Genomic DNA, 17,725 nt, shown 5'->3' on the forward strand with positions numbered 1-17,725 from the left:
TATGTAATCCTTATGCTGTGGTTACTAAACCATTTGTCATGACTTTACTATTTGAAAGGAAAATATAAGGCTCAAGAAACTAATGTGAAATTTGAGTATTAAAGTATCTTAAGCTATTTCTAAAGTTAAAAAATATTCAACAGCTGATCTCAAAGAAGTACAAAGTATTTTCTATATGGTCTAACCATCTAGAGTATTTTATCCTTGACTTTCCATAAGCCGTATCTCTTAAAATATTGCCAGTCTGAACTGATGTTTTGCCTATTGAAATGACATTTTGAGTAAGAATCAAGATACTGGTGTATGACAGACCATCCATTTGCAGTACCATATCAAGACTAGAAATTCAGAAAAGATGCCATTCATTGAAATTCAAGGAGAAAATATAGTAGTTATCGTTTTGAGTGCCCAAATTTGTAACTTTATTAAAGGAAAGTACTCAAAGAAAAGAAGTGATGGAGTATAAGTAAAAAGGAGGGAATATAAGCAGTCATAGATCATTGACATACGAGGGGAAATACTTAATGAAAAAAATTATTGATACACAAGTAATTCAAATGTATACACTTTTGGTAATATTAGACAAAGGTTCAAAAGCTTCCATTAAATCAGATTCTAATTTCTCATATTTATGACATCACCTTTTTTTTTTAAAAAAACCAGATACTTCAAAGATAGCAAACATCTGCATAAATCTGTTATATGCAACATGAGAAGAGTGGATTAGAAAGAGAACACATTAAAATTAGTCATTTTTTCTTTAGGAACCAAATTTTGCAAGTGAAATATATACTTGCCTAGAGGCTTCAATCCGGTACCAATATCCATCATCAATGGTCAGATCTGGATACTCTACTCGTCCAACACCAGATCCCACATCCCACAGGAAGCTCACCTTGCCTTTGCGCATCTCAATGGCCAAGAAGTCAGTCTACATGTAAAATATTAAATTAGAAGAAAACTTGTACTTTGATTAAAACAGGAGGTCTCTGGAACACTAACTCCTCATATTTCAGAATGTCACATGGGGCTTCGGAAACCCATATGTAGACAGTAAAATATGAACAGTAATTCTCACAGCCACCAGAAACTCCCCTTTTTCCTACTTTTCTTAGTTCAGTCTAGGAATCTTAAGCCAAATAAGGCAAATATTCTCTGCCAGTGATATGGGCTAAATTGCTGCTAGATTTACAGAGATATTAATATTGTAGCCATAAAGAGAAGAATCTAACACAGAGTAACTTTATTTGTAAAAAAACAAGCAAAAAAACAATAAAAAACCCATTGAATTGCAGAAAGAAGTCAGGATTCTATAGGCTAATACATAATGCTATCTAACCTCTTCATTTTATATTAGGTAAATAAAACATGTAGTTCTGAATTTTAGAAATATAATATTTTTCCCATTTACTAAATTATTTTTGCTTATTCTAGAAGCCTGTCTGCTAGAGGGCTCATGGAAAACTGAATCATTCATCATTATTATGCTTGCAATCGTAGTCTTGACTTAAAATCATAATAAATAGGAGCTTTGACAGATCCAAGATGATTAGCTACTTCATTTCCAAGGGAAAACCCACAAGCAAAGCAAAAATTATTCTGGTTGCACCATGAATTTTAAAGCTCTAATGTAGTTCATGTAGAAGCCTCAGGTTTGCTTTCTGGTTAAAATAAAAATATTTGCCAGCCATATTTTAACAGTCAATATAGTAATATAAAAGAGAATAAATATCTAGTTTATCTTAGGCCCTCTACTATTGCTTTGAAGTTTCTATTAGGGAAAGAAAAGCCTTTCTCATCTTCTTTGTTTCTGATTGAGCAACTCTGACACAAAAAACAGGAGACAGACTTACAAACTTGGCACTTCCAAGGTAAAAAAGTAAATTGTCAGCAACTACAGTCTTCACATTTAAAATGACGGTGTTGTATGTTCCTTTCTTTATTTCTGGTCTATATGTGCGAATACAATTGCCTCCAGAGGACACAGACACTTTGATCTTCAAAAAAGAAAAAAGAGAAAGCAGTCAGTTTACTGCTTATTATTCCACAAATGACTTTAGATGCTTCAAAATAATTGTAAGAATATTATGGGTTTTTTTGTCCTTCCCATTTCTGTATCACATGTACAAGGGAGCTGGCAGTGATTGAGCATTCAGAGGTAGAACTTGAATTTTCTTTCTTACTGGGATTGTTTCTTGTATTTTAATTAAAAGGCATTGAAAATTCTTCCTGGCATCCAGATTTGAAAGGAGGAACTGCATGGATTTCAAATAGCTGGAAGATGCACTGGGCTGACTAAAGCAGTAATGGCAGTAGAGAGAGAGCCTAGAAGTAGAATATGCAGCAAGAACATTCTCTAGTGTTGTAGTGTATGTAGTGTACGCAGGAGGAATCGCAGTTTTTTTTTTTTTTTTTTTTTTTTTTTTAAGACAAGATGATCTATCTTTTTCTTTGTAATATCTTTGTAATATCTTTGTAATATTATCTTTGTAATTGGCCTTTGATTAGGCCAATTTAAGACACCTTTTGACAATTATTCTTAAGCCAACAGTTGTGTCTATCACTGCATTCTGCTTTGAACTGGCCCCTAATGGAGTTGGCACCCATAACTAGGTTTCATTTGCACAGCTGAGTGACACATGCATTCTGACATGTGTGCTAGTTTCCTGAGGCTCTCAGCATAGATAAAAACAATATACTGCTTGCTTTCACAATGCCAGCAGAGAGACAGTGACAGTACAAGGGTATCTCGATTCCAGCTAGACATGTTTGTGTTACTAGAACAGACGAACATAAAGGTATAACCTTATGCTTTTAGGACAAACTTTGACAGAAGGAGACCCACTATATGACCAAATACCCAAACACAGTATTTCCCTATCTCAGAAATGCTGAGCAGTTAGGTACTTCAAACTAGTTAGACAGAAGATGCAATGTAGCAAGAAAACTATAGACATCATCACAGTAACATGTCTCTCCATCCTGGGCAAATTTCCCTGAGAATATGAAATACACTTCCTTTCCTTGAGACTATTAGTCTGTAGATGTTTTTATCAATCATATGTATTTTTTCTATGGGAATTTAATGTATGTTACATAGGAAGTTTCGCTAAGTACCATCTTTAAGAATTTTTTGTAAATAACTTCCCTCATTGCATTGGATCTCAAGATAATAACATTACTATTGACCAGCTGGTCATTGACTTTAGAATATACCTGAGTCAGGGAGATGGGCTCAGTTCTGAATAATCAGACCAGAAAATGTACTCTTATCCCAAATATGAGTCCTCAGAATTGCTAGTGGACAAAGAAAACAAAGGACACGGGAAAAGCAAATACACCCAGGATTTTCAAGGGAGTTTAAGATGGCCCATGTCATTCTCAGGTAATGAGAGTTCTATGAACTTAGATGATTAATATCACAGCTGAGGAAGAAAATACATTTTCATAGACACACACACAAAAAAGATGGATATACCTTTTTGACTCTTCTGCTGTACTATCATCCACAATACTTCTTAAATAATAACTTTTCCATATATATTCTGAGAGATTTTATTGATTTAACAAGGGCACATTTTAAATGAGGAAACAAGATATAGAGTGAAAATCATCAGAACATTCTGTGTTTATCGGAGAAATTGTACTCCTCACATGTTTAGAATTAGAAGGGATTCACCTCATGGAAATGAAGCAGAAAAGTGAAAAATCAAATCGCGCCAATACTCATAAGGTCATCCTACTGAGAAAGGAGGGCTTACCGAATTGGCTTGCTTCCGAGCTTGGTTTATCAGCTCTTTTATCTGAGAAATATTTTTCCCTAAGTTGTCCTGAAGTTCTTTGATTGGCTTGAGTTTATCTAATAGGCGATCTGCTTCCTTTTCTAGGTTTTTAATACTGGAATCAGCATCAGCAACTTCATAAGAGAGAATACGATAGAATATTAGAGAAGGGTATCAGAAAATGATTATAAATAGCAATAATAAAATTAAAGAGAATTCTGCATACACAGTACTCAAGCAATTGTATATTCTACTGTAGGATATACGCAGACTAGGAAGCTAACTGAGCAGAATAACATAATTTATGAATATTTTAAAACAATTTTAAGTAGCAATAGTAAGATGATATAGTAGTATCAATAGTAGGATGATCCTGATGAAAAGCATTTGCTGTCATAAAATGTGTCTATGAATGAAGTACTTACCTTCTTTTTCTACTCCTGTTTTGAACAAATATGTTAGATTAACGAAAACCAGTTAGTGTCCATTAGTAATTTCTGCAAAAAAGTTAGATGGCTATAATTCTTTAATTAGTTATAACGGTCATAACCAGATAAAAGTTTTATTCTTATCACAAGTTTAAAATTATGTATGTGCTATCAAAAGCAGTAAAAAAAAAAAAGCAGCAGAAAACTGCAAATATTTGCTTTTTTTCAGGTGAAATTTATGATTTCCTAAAATGACGTTCTCTCTTTTTCTTTAAGCTCCAGATGATCAGTATTGCCTCTCAGCACACAACCAGTGAACTACCCCCTCTCTCTAACAATTTGTGAGTGGATCTGAGAAGTGCAGCACTTGGCTAGCATTAGGGCATGGGTTTGTGCAGATAACTGAAAGGGACAAACCAGCAGTTTACCCGAGGAATGCAGACAGAATGGAAAAATAATTGCATTATAGTTGGATAAACATGACAGTTTGGACATCTAGTTTTTGGATACTAACCCAGACACTGACACCAAACCTTCAGAAGGTTTCTTAAGGTTTCATAGTCAGTCACCATGCTTTGAGGGAACAGATGTTCCTTTAGTTACAGCCTTTCACAATTTAGCTGAATTACCAGTTGCACTTTTTCAGTCTTCTAAAAGTAACTCCCTATTCTAGTGAATAAGAAATGTGGAGCACCATGCAGAAGCTTTGACGGTAAGCTGTGAATCACCACTTAATAGAAAAAGCACAAGACAAGAAGAAAGAAAGAACGAAAACATACGTACTGATTTCTGTAGGCAAGATATGGAGACAAAGGAAAGAGAAGAAAGAGAAGGTAACATAAGAAAATGTTATTACCTTTTATATATAGCACATCTGCATAATGAGAACTCAGTGCCTGAACTCTGGCACACACCAGAGGCTGTCTACGTTAGCATGCAGTGCTGAGGGCCTAACAGCCACACTATATGCATTTTGGATGCTTTACTTTGCATTTGCTCTAATCTGATCCTGCGATCTGAATATCCATTGGCAGTTGGAGAATGGTACATGTATTTCTGGAAAGCATCTTCTAGTTTTGCTTCATCTGCCATGAATAGTGTTTGCAAGCTTTGATAGCAAACTGTTTGTGTGTAATAAACTCCTTAGTGTGAATTAGATCATGGTAATGGCACACAATCAAGAGATTCACCTCAAAATTTTGCTCTTGGCCTGAGTTAAAGTGCTAATGTACACATAGCCTTAGGGCATTTGGACTGGGGCAGAGGCCACACCAGCTGCACCACTGGAATAAACTTTTAGGCAGCCTCCCAGTTGTTTATCACTATTCTGACAGTATCTACCTGGAAGATCTGCTTGTTCCCTAACCTGCTGTAATCTAACTGAACTGCTTTTTAAATCAATACCTAACTTTTCTTGTTGCCTAAACTGATGTGGCTCAGTCTAACAGGGATTATGCCTGGGGCTCACTCGTATATCTCAGTGGAAGAGGGAACCACAAATTCCAATAGCAAGAAAGTGCCATTGGGATTAACTTCTTTCACTGGTGCAGTTGCAGCTGGAAAGAGACATCTATCCATGACATCAGACTAACAGCCTCCTAAACTGGATGTTTTTAGGTGAGTTCTGTAAGGCTGACCACAGATCTGGGAAGCCCAGATTAGCTGGGGAACTAGTCCTGCAGTAATTTTGTAAAGACACTCTGGTTTTGCAGTCAGCCCTGGCTGTACACTGCTATGCTCTATGTGCTATTATTCTACTATAAAATGTGCTGTAATTAGAATCTGGTATTTCCATCATAACTAAAGGGGAAAAGCTAAAGCAATTGTCACACTGGATAACAGGATTCACTACAAAATAAAGAGCACACAAAGAGTTTCCCTGGAATCTCTGTTTTATTCCTCCTTTTCTCAAATGTCTCCAGTGTTCCGCCAAAAATAGAAACTCACATGAAAGAAAGCCAGGATTTCTCTGAGAATTGATTATTTGACTGAAGGTAGGGATAGGGTAGGAAAATTTCCATGAATTGAGTGGTGAATTATCAGTCAAAGGGCAATTCTTTGGTTATTCACCCACTTAAATACTTCGAAGAGTAGTCTGCGAAAGAAATGTAACTACTTTGTGTTCCTCCTGCTGATACTAGCCTTCCTTGAGATTTAAAGGCTCTTTTATATATAAAGTCCAGAAAACAGAAGTGATAGAGATTCATTTTACCCCAACATACCACAGGAATTCTATGCAAGTGAAGTTCTGAAGTGTCTCTGTTTCTTTTGGGGATCAGATGGAGTACAGGTATTAAAAAAATAATAAAAAAAAGAAAGGTCTTACTGTTCTTGACAGGATCCTTCACAACCGCATTTGTTTTTGCCACATCATCTGCAAGTTTACTGTAGTTGTTTCTCAAGCCAAGGAGATTTTGGTTCAGATCTTTAATCTGGGCCAGGACATCATTTGCAGTATCGGTGGCTTGTTTTGCTTTGTCTTTAGCTGCCTGCACCTTTATAGCTGTATCTGTAGGTAGGAAAAGATAATGAAATGATGGTCTAGAACACAAAAGTTTTGCTCACATGTACCAAGAATGTACTTGGGTCAGAATGCTACCATCTTCACTTGTGCAGTTACATACTCTCTGAGAGCTCCTACTTCACATATAGCAAGACATTATTAATTGTAAGCATGGATTGCAGAATCTGACCATTTATGTCTTTTTTGAGACAACAAACACACCCAGAAAAGAGAAAAAGATTGTCTTTACAGCTCCAATTACAGGTCAAATTATTTTTATTAGATAATTTTTTGTGTAGTTTTGTTGTTCCTGAATGCCTGCTTAGCCTCTGACCAAGTATCAGAGATAATATTTGATATTTATAACAGAAATGGGATTTCAATGTTCTGATTGAAATAGACACAAATGAAAATAGGTATTTATTAACGCATGTGCACAGTACAGAAATATAGCCCTGTGTTCCATGTGTTTCAGCTGCAATCGTGACAAACAACAGATTAGAACAAATAATCCTGTGAACCAGAAGACTGAGGGTCCACTGAATGCGTTAATCACACTCATCTGTAGACATCCTTGGTGACCTTAAGTAAAACAATTAGTCTCATGCTGCCTCAGCTCTCTGTCTGCCAAACGGAAAAAAATGTTCTATCTTTGAGGTGAAAACATTCAAGTTTGTAATTTTTTTGATTCTACAACTGATAAAACAGACTAGTAGGTATTTAAATAGGTATTTATTTGAATCATGCATTAATAAATTGGTTAGCTTTAAAACTTATATTTCTTGGGCAACAGGGCAACACACAGCACTTGAGCAGTTCAAGTACAGTTGCCATGCAGGGATTAGAGCATGATGATCCAGCAGCATTAGGCTGTGCTGTGCTGGGGGCTTCCAGATATTCTGAATTCCCACAGATGGGACAAAGTGATCAAGCAGAAAGATGGACACACCAGCTTGCAAAGGAACCTGTGCAAACTCCCACTCCAACACCTGACCAGAATGGAGTTGTGGAACCCCCAGGAGCCTCTTTTTACCACCTGCTACCTGTGAAACTATGAAATTGTTCTTGGGATTGCTTTCCTCCTGTGTTCTCCAAGGTATCCTTGTGACTCAAAGTCATATGAGAATTTTGGAGTGCTGCTTATAAGTCTGGACATCTCTGATATGACTACACAGAGATGGTGCTGCTTCTTGTACTGACTGGGGCTTCCTGTTGCAGACAGGGAGTTAACTGACTGCATTTCGGCAGTGAGGAAGGCACAGGAGGATGTGTTTTTTTTTTTTTTTTTTTTTTCAGATTCATAGTAAGAGTTAATTTATACTGAGACTTGCTTGAAGAAGTTTGGACCTTTCTGATTCTATGAATGTGTGACAAGACAAGGCACGGACATTATTTCCATATTTCTCATTTAGAGGGATCAACAGTATAGGCTTCCAAACGGTTTCCTGGATGGGATCTTCTTCTGTGCAACATCTGAAGTGCTCAAGCCTGTGACCTGGGGAGCATGCTATGCTTCCTCAAGCCAAGCAGAATCAGCAGGTTTACCCTGTACACCAATGAGTTCTGCAACTCTTCTTGAGAGAAGATGTATACCTGTGGTTCAAACAACTCTATCCTCATTTCTGATGGTTTGGCTCTGAAAAGCCCCCAAAATACACTAGCACCTTGAAAGTACAACCGAACCTTTAATAAGCCATTACAATAATCTGTACTGACAAGTGAAAGAACAGAGCACTGATTGCCTTCTTCCACTTTCTTTTTTCATCATATCTAAGTATCTCTTTGCCAGGCCATTATTACAGGCCATGTGATCCTTCCATGTATAAGTTGGAGTGACTATGTTACTTCCCTGCACACCTTTTACTTATTTTCCATCACACTTACAACGTACATCCTTACACATGTGGGTTCTTGGCCTAAGGTGAGCTATTCCTCTCCCTCACTTTATTTTTTTCTGGTTTTATTTGGCTATTATCACATCATTCATAAAAGAATTATTAGTCTTAGTTGCTCTCTACTTTCTTGAATCCTTGAAGAACAGGATATATGTAAAAGTCATTCTCTGTCCCCACCCTTACTGGTTATTTCCCTGTTTGATAACTAATTTACTATATTTTCTTATCCTTGCCATTTATTAGCTCTAGATTTTATTCTTAATACACATCCGCTTGTGTATTTGACTGTCCTTGTCTCAAGAACAAGTATCCTGTAACTCTAATCTGACAAAAGTTTATTGAATTGCTAATGGTTGCATATTTCATATATTTCTTTTACTTGCTTTATATTTAGCATTCTACATTCAAAGGCCAGCTGGCCTCAGAGGTCCATTTTGTTTAACTGAGACATCTATCTCTGTGCTCAAGAAGAGAACATTCATGTCAATACCTGTGGCCAAAATCCAGGAACTGGGATAAGATGAGCATAACATATTAAAATAAAATCTTATGAATGACTGATTTCAATGATCTTCACATTTTTCTCAGTTATTTGGAATCTTAAAGCCACAAAAATATGCAAGATGAATAGTAAGTTATTTTTCATGCCAAGATTTTACTTGCAGTCTGGACCTTCCGGACAACCACAGAAGCGACAGAATATAGATTTTCTTTTGAGACATTTGTTTAGGCATATTTTCAGTTCATTATAATAAAGTGCTCCTTGGAGAGAAAAGCCATAGAAAATTACACTGACAAAGACAGGATAAAGCTTTTCATTTCCTAAAAACAAACATTCTCTTTATCACTGTCCATTATAATGAAGTTACATTGTAGCTCCCTATGACTATCACAACACAAAGCAATCTGCATTTTTTTAATATAGTATTCTAAGTGTTCATAGCACTACAAGGTTAAAGAAAGTCTGTTCCAGTCCTAAGCAACTTAGGGTCCAAATAATACAGGCAACACCAAGTAATGACAGTACATGATACTGCAGCATAAACCACTGAGAGTGCTAGAAAGGTAAAACAAACATAGCAAAGTTCATCTTGCTTTGCCTGTAAAGTCAATAGGTCTTTATTTTTCTTGAGTTAAATGATTTTACTTTTGGATCACTATAAAAAACACAGTTCATTACAACAGCAGTTTCATAGAAAGGATTTTCTGGTTTAAAGAAGACTGCCTGTCTCACAATGCATCATAATTCATCATAATTCTTTTCCTTCCTGAAACCAGCCAATACAAATTAGAAATATATGGCACCTTCTACCACACCAAAATACAAACCAATATCAGGTATCTGTTTTCAGTTCAGTTCTTGCTAACATATCTTCATCTTAATATAATAGCTTCATCTTAATATAATAATCAAATAATCATAATAGCTTTATAAAATAATTAAATCATAATTTTAATATAAAAATACAATCTTAAATAATAAAATTCGATCATATTAATAATGGTCAAAGTGGGCAGAATGTGGACATAGACAAAAATTAATCAGCTAGATGTTAAGTGATGGAAAATGAAACATGGGATGAGTCAAGTGCCTGAGCACTTTTTCCACTTACCATTAGGAATGGCTGACAGCTTTCCAAAGGTATCATTCAAAGCTCGCAGGAGAATGTAATTCTTCTCATCAGCATCTTTCAATCTGTTCTTCATGCTGTCCAGGTTATCCCCATTTTCTACCAAGAGTGCACACATACAGAAACTTTAACTCTTTGTTTCCAATATCCTTTCATTACACACAGAATCTGAAGGGCAAAGCCATTTCTCAACATATTATATTGTGCAAACGAGAAAGTCCGGTAACAATAGTTACTGTTGTAGAGTCATCAAGGATTTTACTAAGGTTTACACAGAGAGAGAGAGTAAAAAAAAAGGGACAATCACAGGCGGAATGATTTACCCAAATTCACATAATGTCCCAGGGATAGACTGAAGTAGCCTGGTGTCTAGTCACAGCTTAGATTCCTAGATTAAATTGCTGCTCATGTTTGCTTCCTTAAGGTGTTGCTTAGAACGAATGATTTGAAGACTGTGAGGAAAGAGGCAAGATGGATCGGGTCAGCTTACTGCCCTGATCAGAATGACCAATGCCCAGTTCTCACTGGGTGTTCTCAACGGCAGGAAATCACACTAGCTCTGACGATCAATACGAGCAGCCCACACTAACAACAAGTTCTTATGAAATAAACACACTCTTTTTTTTTTTTTTTTTTTTTTTTTTTTTGGCATGGGAGAAGCATTCCTTATAGATAAAAATATCATAGAAATTTGTTTAAACTGAAAAACTTGTACAAACCAACAGAACGGTTATATCATATTTTCTGTATGTTACTGATGAAAGTGACATTATCTTCTACAGCTAAGTTAATGTTCTTCACCAATTGCTTTGCATAAAAAGTATGAGTTTTTTTAGAACAGCAACAGCATAGCAATGATTTTTCAAACTCTCAGAAGTGAGGTTTTAGCTAAGCTTTACAACTATTTAAACGGACATTATTTCAAAAGTCAAAAATAAAGATTAGCAAGTAAAATGCTAGTTACTGCTGAAAATAACTATTTGCGGGGAAGGAGGTGTTTTTCATTATTTCTTCATACCAGTGTGGAACTCCTTGGCACAGAAAGCTGGTAGCTGCCCAGCCTGGAGGCTCATCCTATTGGCAAACTGACTCAGCATCACGGAGCTTGATAGCAGCAGGTGGAGAATAATTTGTACAAAAGTTGTTCGTGATGCAAACGATAACTGTGACCATCAAATATGTGACAGTTTATTGAAACTGAACCCCTAGTGTTTGGATACTTAGCCAAAAAGTTATGGGGGCAGGAAAACATATTGGAGAGGAGGTTTCTCAGGGAAGTACGGTCATACACTTATGAAGAGAAGAAAGCATCCTTTTCTCTTCACAGACAGTGATTAGATGTAGCATTTTTACTACAGCATCTCCAACAGCATCAAGGTTGTAACCTTTCTGTGAGAGACTAAACAGAAGAATGGATTAAAATGAGGAACTGATAAAATTGAAAATACTTTTTCTTTTTTCCACACCTTAATTCCAAAAGTTCCAATTTTTAGAAGAATATATTTTCTGGGAGTGGCTCAAGTTCCACAATTTATTAATTTTTTTAAAACTAGACCTGCAAAAAGCAAGAGCACAGTTTGCCATTAGAAAAACCAAACAAAATGCATATTACTCATGAGAAATCATTAACTGTATTTTCTGAGACTATAACAACACTGACAAGCTCATTCCTTCCATTCTCTCAAATCTGTGAACCGCTTAATTGATTGCTATCATGAAACCAAATTGCCTGAAGAAGCCAATTATTTAGTTCAACTGTGCTAACATATCTGGACTTCCCAGCTTCTAACTCTGGTAACCTCATATGATCTAAAAGCCTCAATACTTTCTGGCTGCACATGCACTCTACGCATTGATTCGTATGTGCATGAACCACAGCAGAATGATTGTCTTTGATTGATAAGCCAATTACTATAATGCATTAAGATATAAATTAGGAACTTTAAAAAATTATATTTTATGTAATTTATTAGAAAATATAAAGTCATTATTATAGAGTGAGTGATTCTTATTTTATTGTAAAAAAAAAAATAGAGCAAGCAAGAGAGATGAATGCTGACATTTCAATTTGGACAAAAGAAGCAACATCCAGAGGAAGGCAGAAGAAAAAGATCAGTCACAGTGGGAAATGGCAGCCTCTATTCAAGAAAATGATGAGAATAAGGAGCTGGCTAAAGCAAGATTGTGACTTCTTGCATGTGATCTCCAGCTATGACTGGATCTTGCAACGTCCCTGAGGACTGCATAGAGATATCTTTTGATACTAAAGATATGGGACTGTCTATACATATGAGACAGAGAAATAGTCGATGGAATTTAAATGACTCAAATTCTGAGTCTGAATTATCATTCGGAAAGAGATCCATTTACTTTGCTTAAATTAGAGTGACCTGGGACTCCTGGAGTGCCTGGGCGTAAGCCTTCGTTCCTGCCTAATGCCCCACAGAGAACAGGATGCTTGCGTCAGCTGTAAGAGGCGCAGTTAACACTAGAATAAAGTTGGGATGAATCCTGTAGGAATTCAAAAGATCACCCTTCTCCTCAAAAATGCCTTCTATTTTTAAATGACAGGTTTTGATTCCACTGACCGACGGAGCTCCCGGTAATGTGATGTTGTTAAACCATGATGAACATACGAGATTCTGACCTTAAATAGTCTGAGACTATTAGAGCTGAGTTCATTTCTTGTTAAGCAATACTCACAAAGTTGTTTTATTTGCTCCATTTAATTTTGAATTTACAGTCAGTCTGGTATTTTCTTGGTATCCCTGGTGCCTTTTTGGAACGTTGGTGTTTATAAAGTGTGTTAATAATTCTGACATATTTGATGCATTTCAGGTGGTGTTTGTAGTAACTTTGTTGCATAGTCTTAAATTATTCTTTTTTTCTCTTTACTCAGCCAGACCAAACATTATGTTAATTATTCCCCATTTCATATTTCTGAAGAATCACATTTTCAGACGTCTGTTTTTAGCTTTGTAGCCATACCAGCAAACTAATTTTTATGAATTTTAATAAGTGAATTTCCCCTGGAACTCCCAGATTTGAATATTCAGCCTCCAACTGTTCCATATTTTTTATTCTACTTCCTCAAATTCATTTAAACTCTTAAAAAAAATTAGGATAATAAATCCATAAATAAATGCCCTGAGGGAGGCTCTTACACAAAGAGACCTGAGGAGCTGCTAAGGCCACTGTCAGTTTTTCACAGAAATTGTTCATTTTGCTCAGTGATAACAACACAAAGCTATGTTTCGCAGTAACTAGTCCTACTCCAACTTGTCCAGACAGCCTCTTCACTAAGTATTGAGCTAATTTTGTGCATGAATCAAAATTGAACAAAATTCATTTCAGATTTTTCCCCTTCCTTTAATTATGACCATTTATGAAGAGTGCTGAAGCTATGAGTTGAAGGCCTGAGATCCTCTAGTTTATCATTGAAGCTAGATAAAATACAGGCAGCTACAGTCTGAGTTTTTCCAAACTACATAACGAATTTGGCTTGGAAGAGGTTAGTGCATCAGCACTGAAAGGTACCAGGCACTGTCAATTCCCTTTAAATTGCGGGTTGAGGAATACCCTGCAAAATCCATCTCAATCATGTTTCTACTTGATTACCTCTGCATGGAGATGGCACAGCATGCCAATCAAGGTAGTGTTTATTGTTCAAATCAACAAAACTATTTATGCATTGCTAAAATTAAACCCTAAAGAGTAAGCAGGATTATGAATGACTTTGCAGGTATGGGTCTTTACGATTTCTGGCTCCGTTAACATAAACAACTATTTTCAGTTTTTGTTCATCCTTCCCTGGTTAAATGCTGCATTCTAGAATAAACTGCTCCCCTTTTTCCTCAGAGTGAATAAACAGAAATAAGTCAATATGCTTCATTAAGAACTTAGCTATATGCAGTGATGTATTTCTTTTTTTTATAAGAGACTATTCACATCTCTTCAAATCACACACACCTGGGGCACTTGTTAATTACTGGTGATGTGCCACAGATGCTTTCTGATAGTTTGACCAAATGCAGATTTCCATGGGAAACTATCCAGGAAGATATCATAAGGCCATGCTACTCAATGCATGCCCCTCAAAAACAGGAAAGAAAGGTGTAAATCTATTCTGCAATAGCCTACCCAGTTGGTTTCATTGACTGGATGCTGCACAAATTAACTGGCAAAGATATGCACATCTCTGTGATGTTTGTTTTGCTTCCTACAGATAGAATTCTTTCACTCTACAATCTCTTCCTATAAAGAGGATGATGGTACCCAGCTAAATTTTTATCCCCCAAACAATCAAGACCTTAGAAACTGGCAGCACGAATGAACTGATGATAGGGATGTAACTAGAGAAAAGCAGCTTAAGATGGTCAGCTTTTTAAAAAGACTGTTTTCCACACCAGCTGTAGTTTGTGAATAAAGATTATGTTGGCCACAAAACTAATGCAATAATTTGCTGAATGCAATGTGCCACATTAGCTAAAACCAAAACAGGGGAGAATACACAAACAAGGGATTTAGCTGCACCTGTCAGCTGGAAAATGTTCTAGCTAAAAATGTTCACTTGTTGTCAGACGAGACAACTCCCCTAAAGTTGTCAATTCTTAGGCCAAAAGAAATGATATGAGCTGAATTTCTGTAGCCACCTGACACCAGTCTCCAGCTGAAGAGGAATTTATACATCTTATTTTTTTCTTCTCATTGATCAGTTTTGACAAAGCTTGTATATCGTCTCAAATCTGCACTGAGGCAAGTAAGTTTTAAATAGCAAATTCAAAATTACGAGGAAGAGAAATCGCTTCTGGCAAACTGAAAATCCCTCAAGGCACAGAGAGAATGAAGCTGGCAGGCAGCATTTGCTCATTTGCAGCCAAAATTTCAAAACTCCTTCTTAGCCAAAGCACTACATATAGACTCTGCTTCTCCCACTAGGAGTTAGAAGTTAGAAGGACTAACTCCTAGCCCCATAGAGACAGAAATGACTAAATCTCCATTTTAATAGCTTCTGTCAGAAGCTTTGCTTTGTAAGGACTGTTTCAGCAGTTCTTTGGTGGCATTTTCTTGATTAACAGCTGTTTTATAACTACTGTAATTGGCCACAAATCAGGGGAATGTCATAATGAAGTAAGAAAACATTTCCACTTCCATCACAGCCCAGCCTGGATTTCTGGAGGATATATTACTTGAATGGTTTACAGGTTTTCATTACTCTAATTAATGTACTACCTGTAGTGCAGAGAGAGAAATTTTAAACTAATGATCACTTCTGTCTACCAGATCTTAACAGAGTGCCCATCATCCATCCTTCACGTCTTCATTTCCAGCAGAGACCCTGAAAAGGGAGGCTCTGTGAGAACTATAAGAAAATCTCATTCTATTAGTTTTGCTCTGAACTCTCACTTTCTATCCTGGAAACACCAAGACATCCAAAAAGGATAATGCTCAGAATACTGGCAACATTACTACTTTGGAGCAAAAGCAGGTGAGGAAAAAAAGAAATCTCTCCTTGCATTTTATTTTTCTGTGTCTGCATTCCAGGCACAACATCAGCTGATCTATGCGGGTCAAGCTGTGGAGCGTGGCCATATTTCATCAGCTACAAAAGGCAGGCAGTGAGGAGTTCAGAATGCTTGTCTGTACGAAGCACTTTTAATCTAAGTCATATCGGAGAACATTAAGAAAACCCCATCTCATTAACCTTCAGAATGGGGCAAGAACATAGACAAAAATTTAATATGTGCATTTTAAGCCTTGTTCCCTGCTTGCATTATGATTGCTGTATGAATCTTCAGAACGTTTAGACTTTCGCTGCTGAATTATGGAAAGGGTATCTGTTCAAATTCTGGCTGGAGTGAAATGTGAGAATAATGCATGATTTTCAAAAAATCTCTTCCGTAGTGTCTCGCGATGACTCTAATGCACCATTTTCAGGGTTAACCCGGACAGTGATATGGACCACACAGACACCCCAGTGTAACTGTTGGGGCAGTCTCTTTGGAGGAACTCTGCAGCGGGGCAGGAGCAGCGCTGCCTTTTCAGGCGTCGCGTCTACGCCAGCCACGGCGAGCAGCAGGAGGCTGCCTTGCAGCAAGCAGCACGGATAGCATCCCTATTTTTTCTACTTCGGCCCTGCTACATTAAATGCACATTGGCCTCCCCTAGTTTTGTGATTCTCTGCGACCTATTTATTTAACGTGTGCCTCCAGCCGTAAGTCTGTACTGGATCTTGCACTAAAGAGTCACCGCAGAGTTCTATGTAAAGAGTAATCTAAAATGTATATCCAAGCTTTACCAGCTACTGCAGACACATTTTTTTTTCCCAGAACTGTTGCAATATATTTTTTTGATTTTCAAAAAGCATATGACAGTGAAAAGTAATTAATTAACTTATTAAACATTATATCCATTTTCTACTTGTTAGCAAGTTCTGACAGTTGAAATTCTAGGGCTGCCAAAAAGAAATGAAAACTTAGTAAAAGCCAAAAGATGACTCTAAGCTGCGTGGCTCTCATCCTTCATGCTGTATGTTTTTTGTAATGCATCTCACAGGAAGCCAATGGAAATTTTATATGTTAAAACTGGAAAGATTTGGATCTGTTATCAAAATCTTTCTTGCTTCTAATAAAAATAATTTTTAACTACTGTAGCATGACAGAAAAGCTTCAGGCATCATCTTTATGACAGCCAGTTAAAACTGCCTCCCAGGAAAAATCATCCGATATTTCTAATTCTGATGCAGGAAACAAACAGAAAAGATCAATTTTCAAATCCTATGATGAGCTTGCAACTTATCAGCAAAAAAACTAAAACCCCCAAAACATAGCATAGCTGTCTTCTTCCTCTTATCTTTTTTGCTTAGATCTGTTTTCTCTCATAGGTTTTTAAGTGCTATACCTTTTCCTACTTTGTGTTTAATCTCAGGTTAACCATAATCTAACACAATAGCTTCAGCCAACTGAATCAGATTAAACTATCATGTATTTAGTATGAAAAAAATTATGAAAAACTACTGTGACTGGACACATGCTTTTCAACATATATATTTGACAAAACTTCAAATTAGAAAACAGAGGGGATTACAGGGTACTAATTTGGAATAAACCATGAATTTTTCAACTCAAACTTCATTTATCTAGACCAATCAAAAAGTTAGTCAGTATTTAGATGAAAAACATTCAAAAGTAGTTGTATGGAAGACTCAGTAAATTGACACTCCTCTCTCTAAGTGCTTACTAACCCAGTGACACAAACACTACATGCTCTTTAAGTTGCTTTGGTAAATATAAAAACCCAGCAACCAAAGCATCAATGTTCATCATTTTTCACACAGGTGAGTGTGTGAAACAGTGTTGCCATTCTTCAGAGTGCATAATTGTGCTTATTTCTCCTCAGATTTAGACCAAACAAAATATTTCTCAGCTCCTTTCCAAGACTGCTGTGGAAAAGAACTGTTGCGTGCTGTTAAACAGATGCTTCATGA

General features: G+C 36.6%; 1 protein-coding gene across 5 annotated transcripts in view; it reads right to left on the reverse strand.

Annotated features, from left to right (window-relative positions):
• Positions 1–17,725, reverse strand: part of LAMA2 (laminin subunit alpha 2) — a 377,777-nt gene that overhangs the window by 49,473 nt on the left and 310,579 nt on the right. For all 5 annotated transcript variants that reach the window (XM_062572565.1, XM_062572567.1, XM_062572564.1 and 2 more), the window contains 5 exons: positions 10,222–10,338; positions 6,537–6,719; positions 3,762–3,916; positions 1,854–1,997; positions 798–931 (listed from right to left, as the gene is read on the reverse strand). In XM_062572565.1, coding sequence (XP_062428549.1) covers positions 798–931; positions 1,854–1,997; positions 3,762–3,916; positions 6,537–6,719; positions 10,222–10,338 — 733 coding nt within the window. The remainder of the gene's footprint in view (positions 1–797; positions 932–1,853; positions 1,998–3,761; positions 3,917–6,536; positions 6,720–10,221; positions 10,339–17,725) is intronic.

This window comes from Rhea pennata, chromosome 3 (genome assembly GCF_028389875.1).
Source record: "Rhea pennata isolate bPtePen1 chromosome 3, bPtePen1.pri, whole genome shotgun sequence".
NCBI lineage: Eukaryota > Metazoa > Chordata > Aves > Rheiformes > Rheidae > Rhea > Rhea pennata.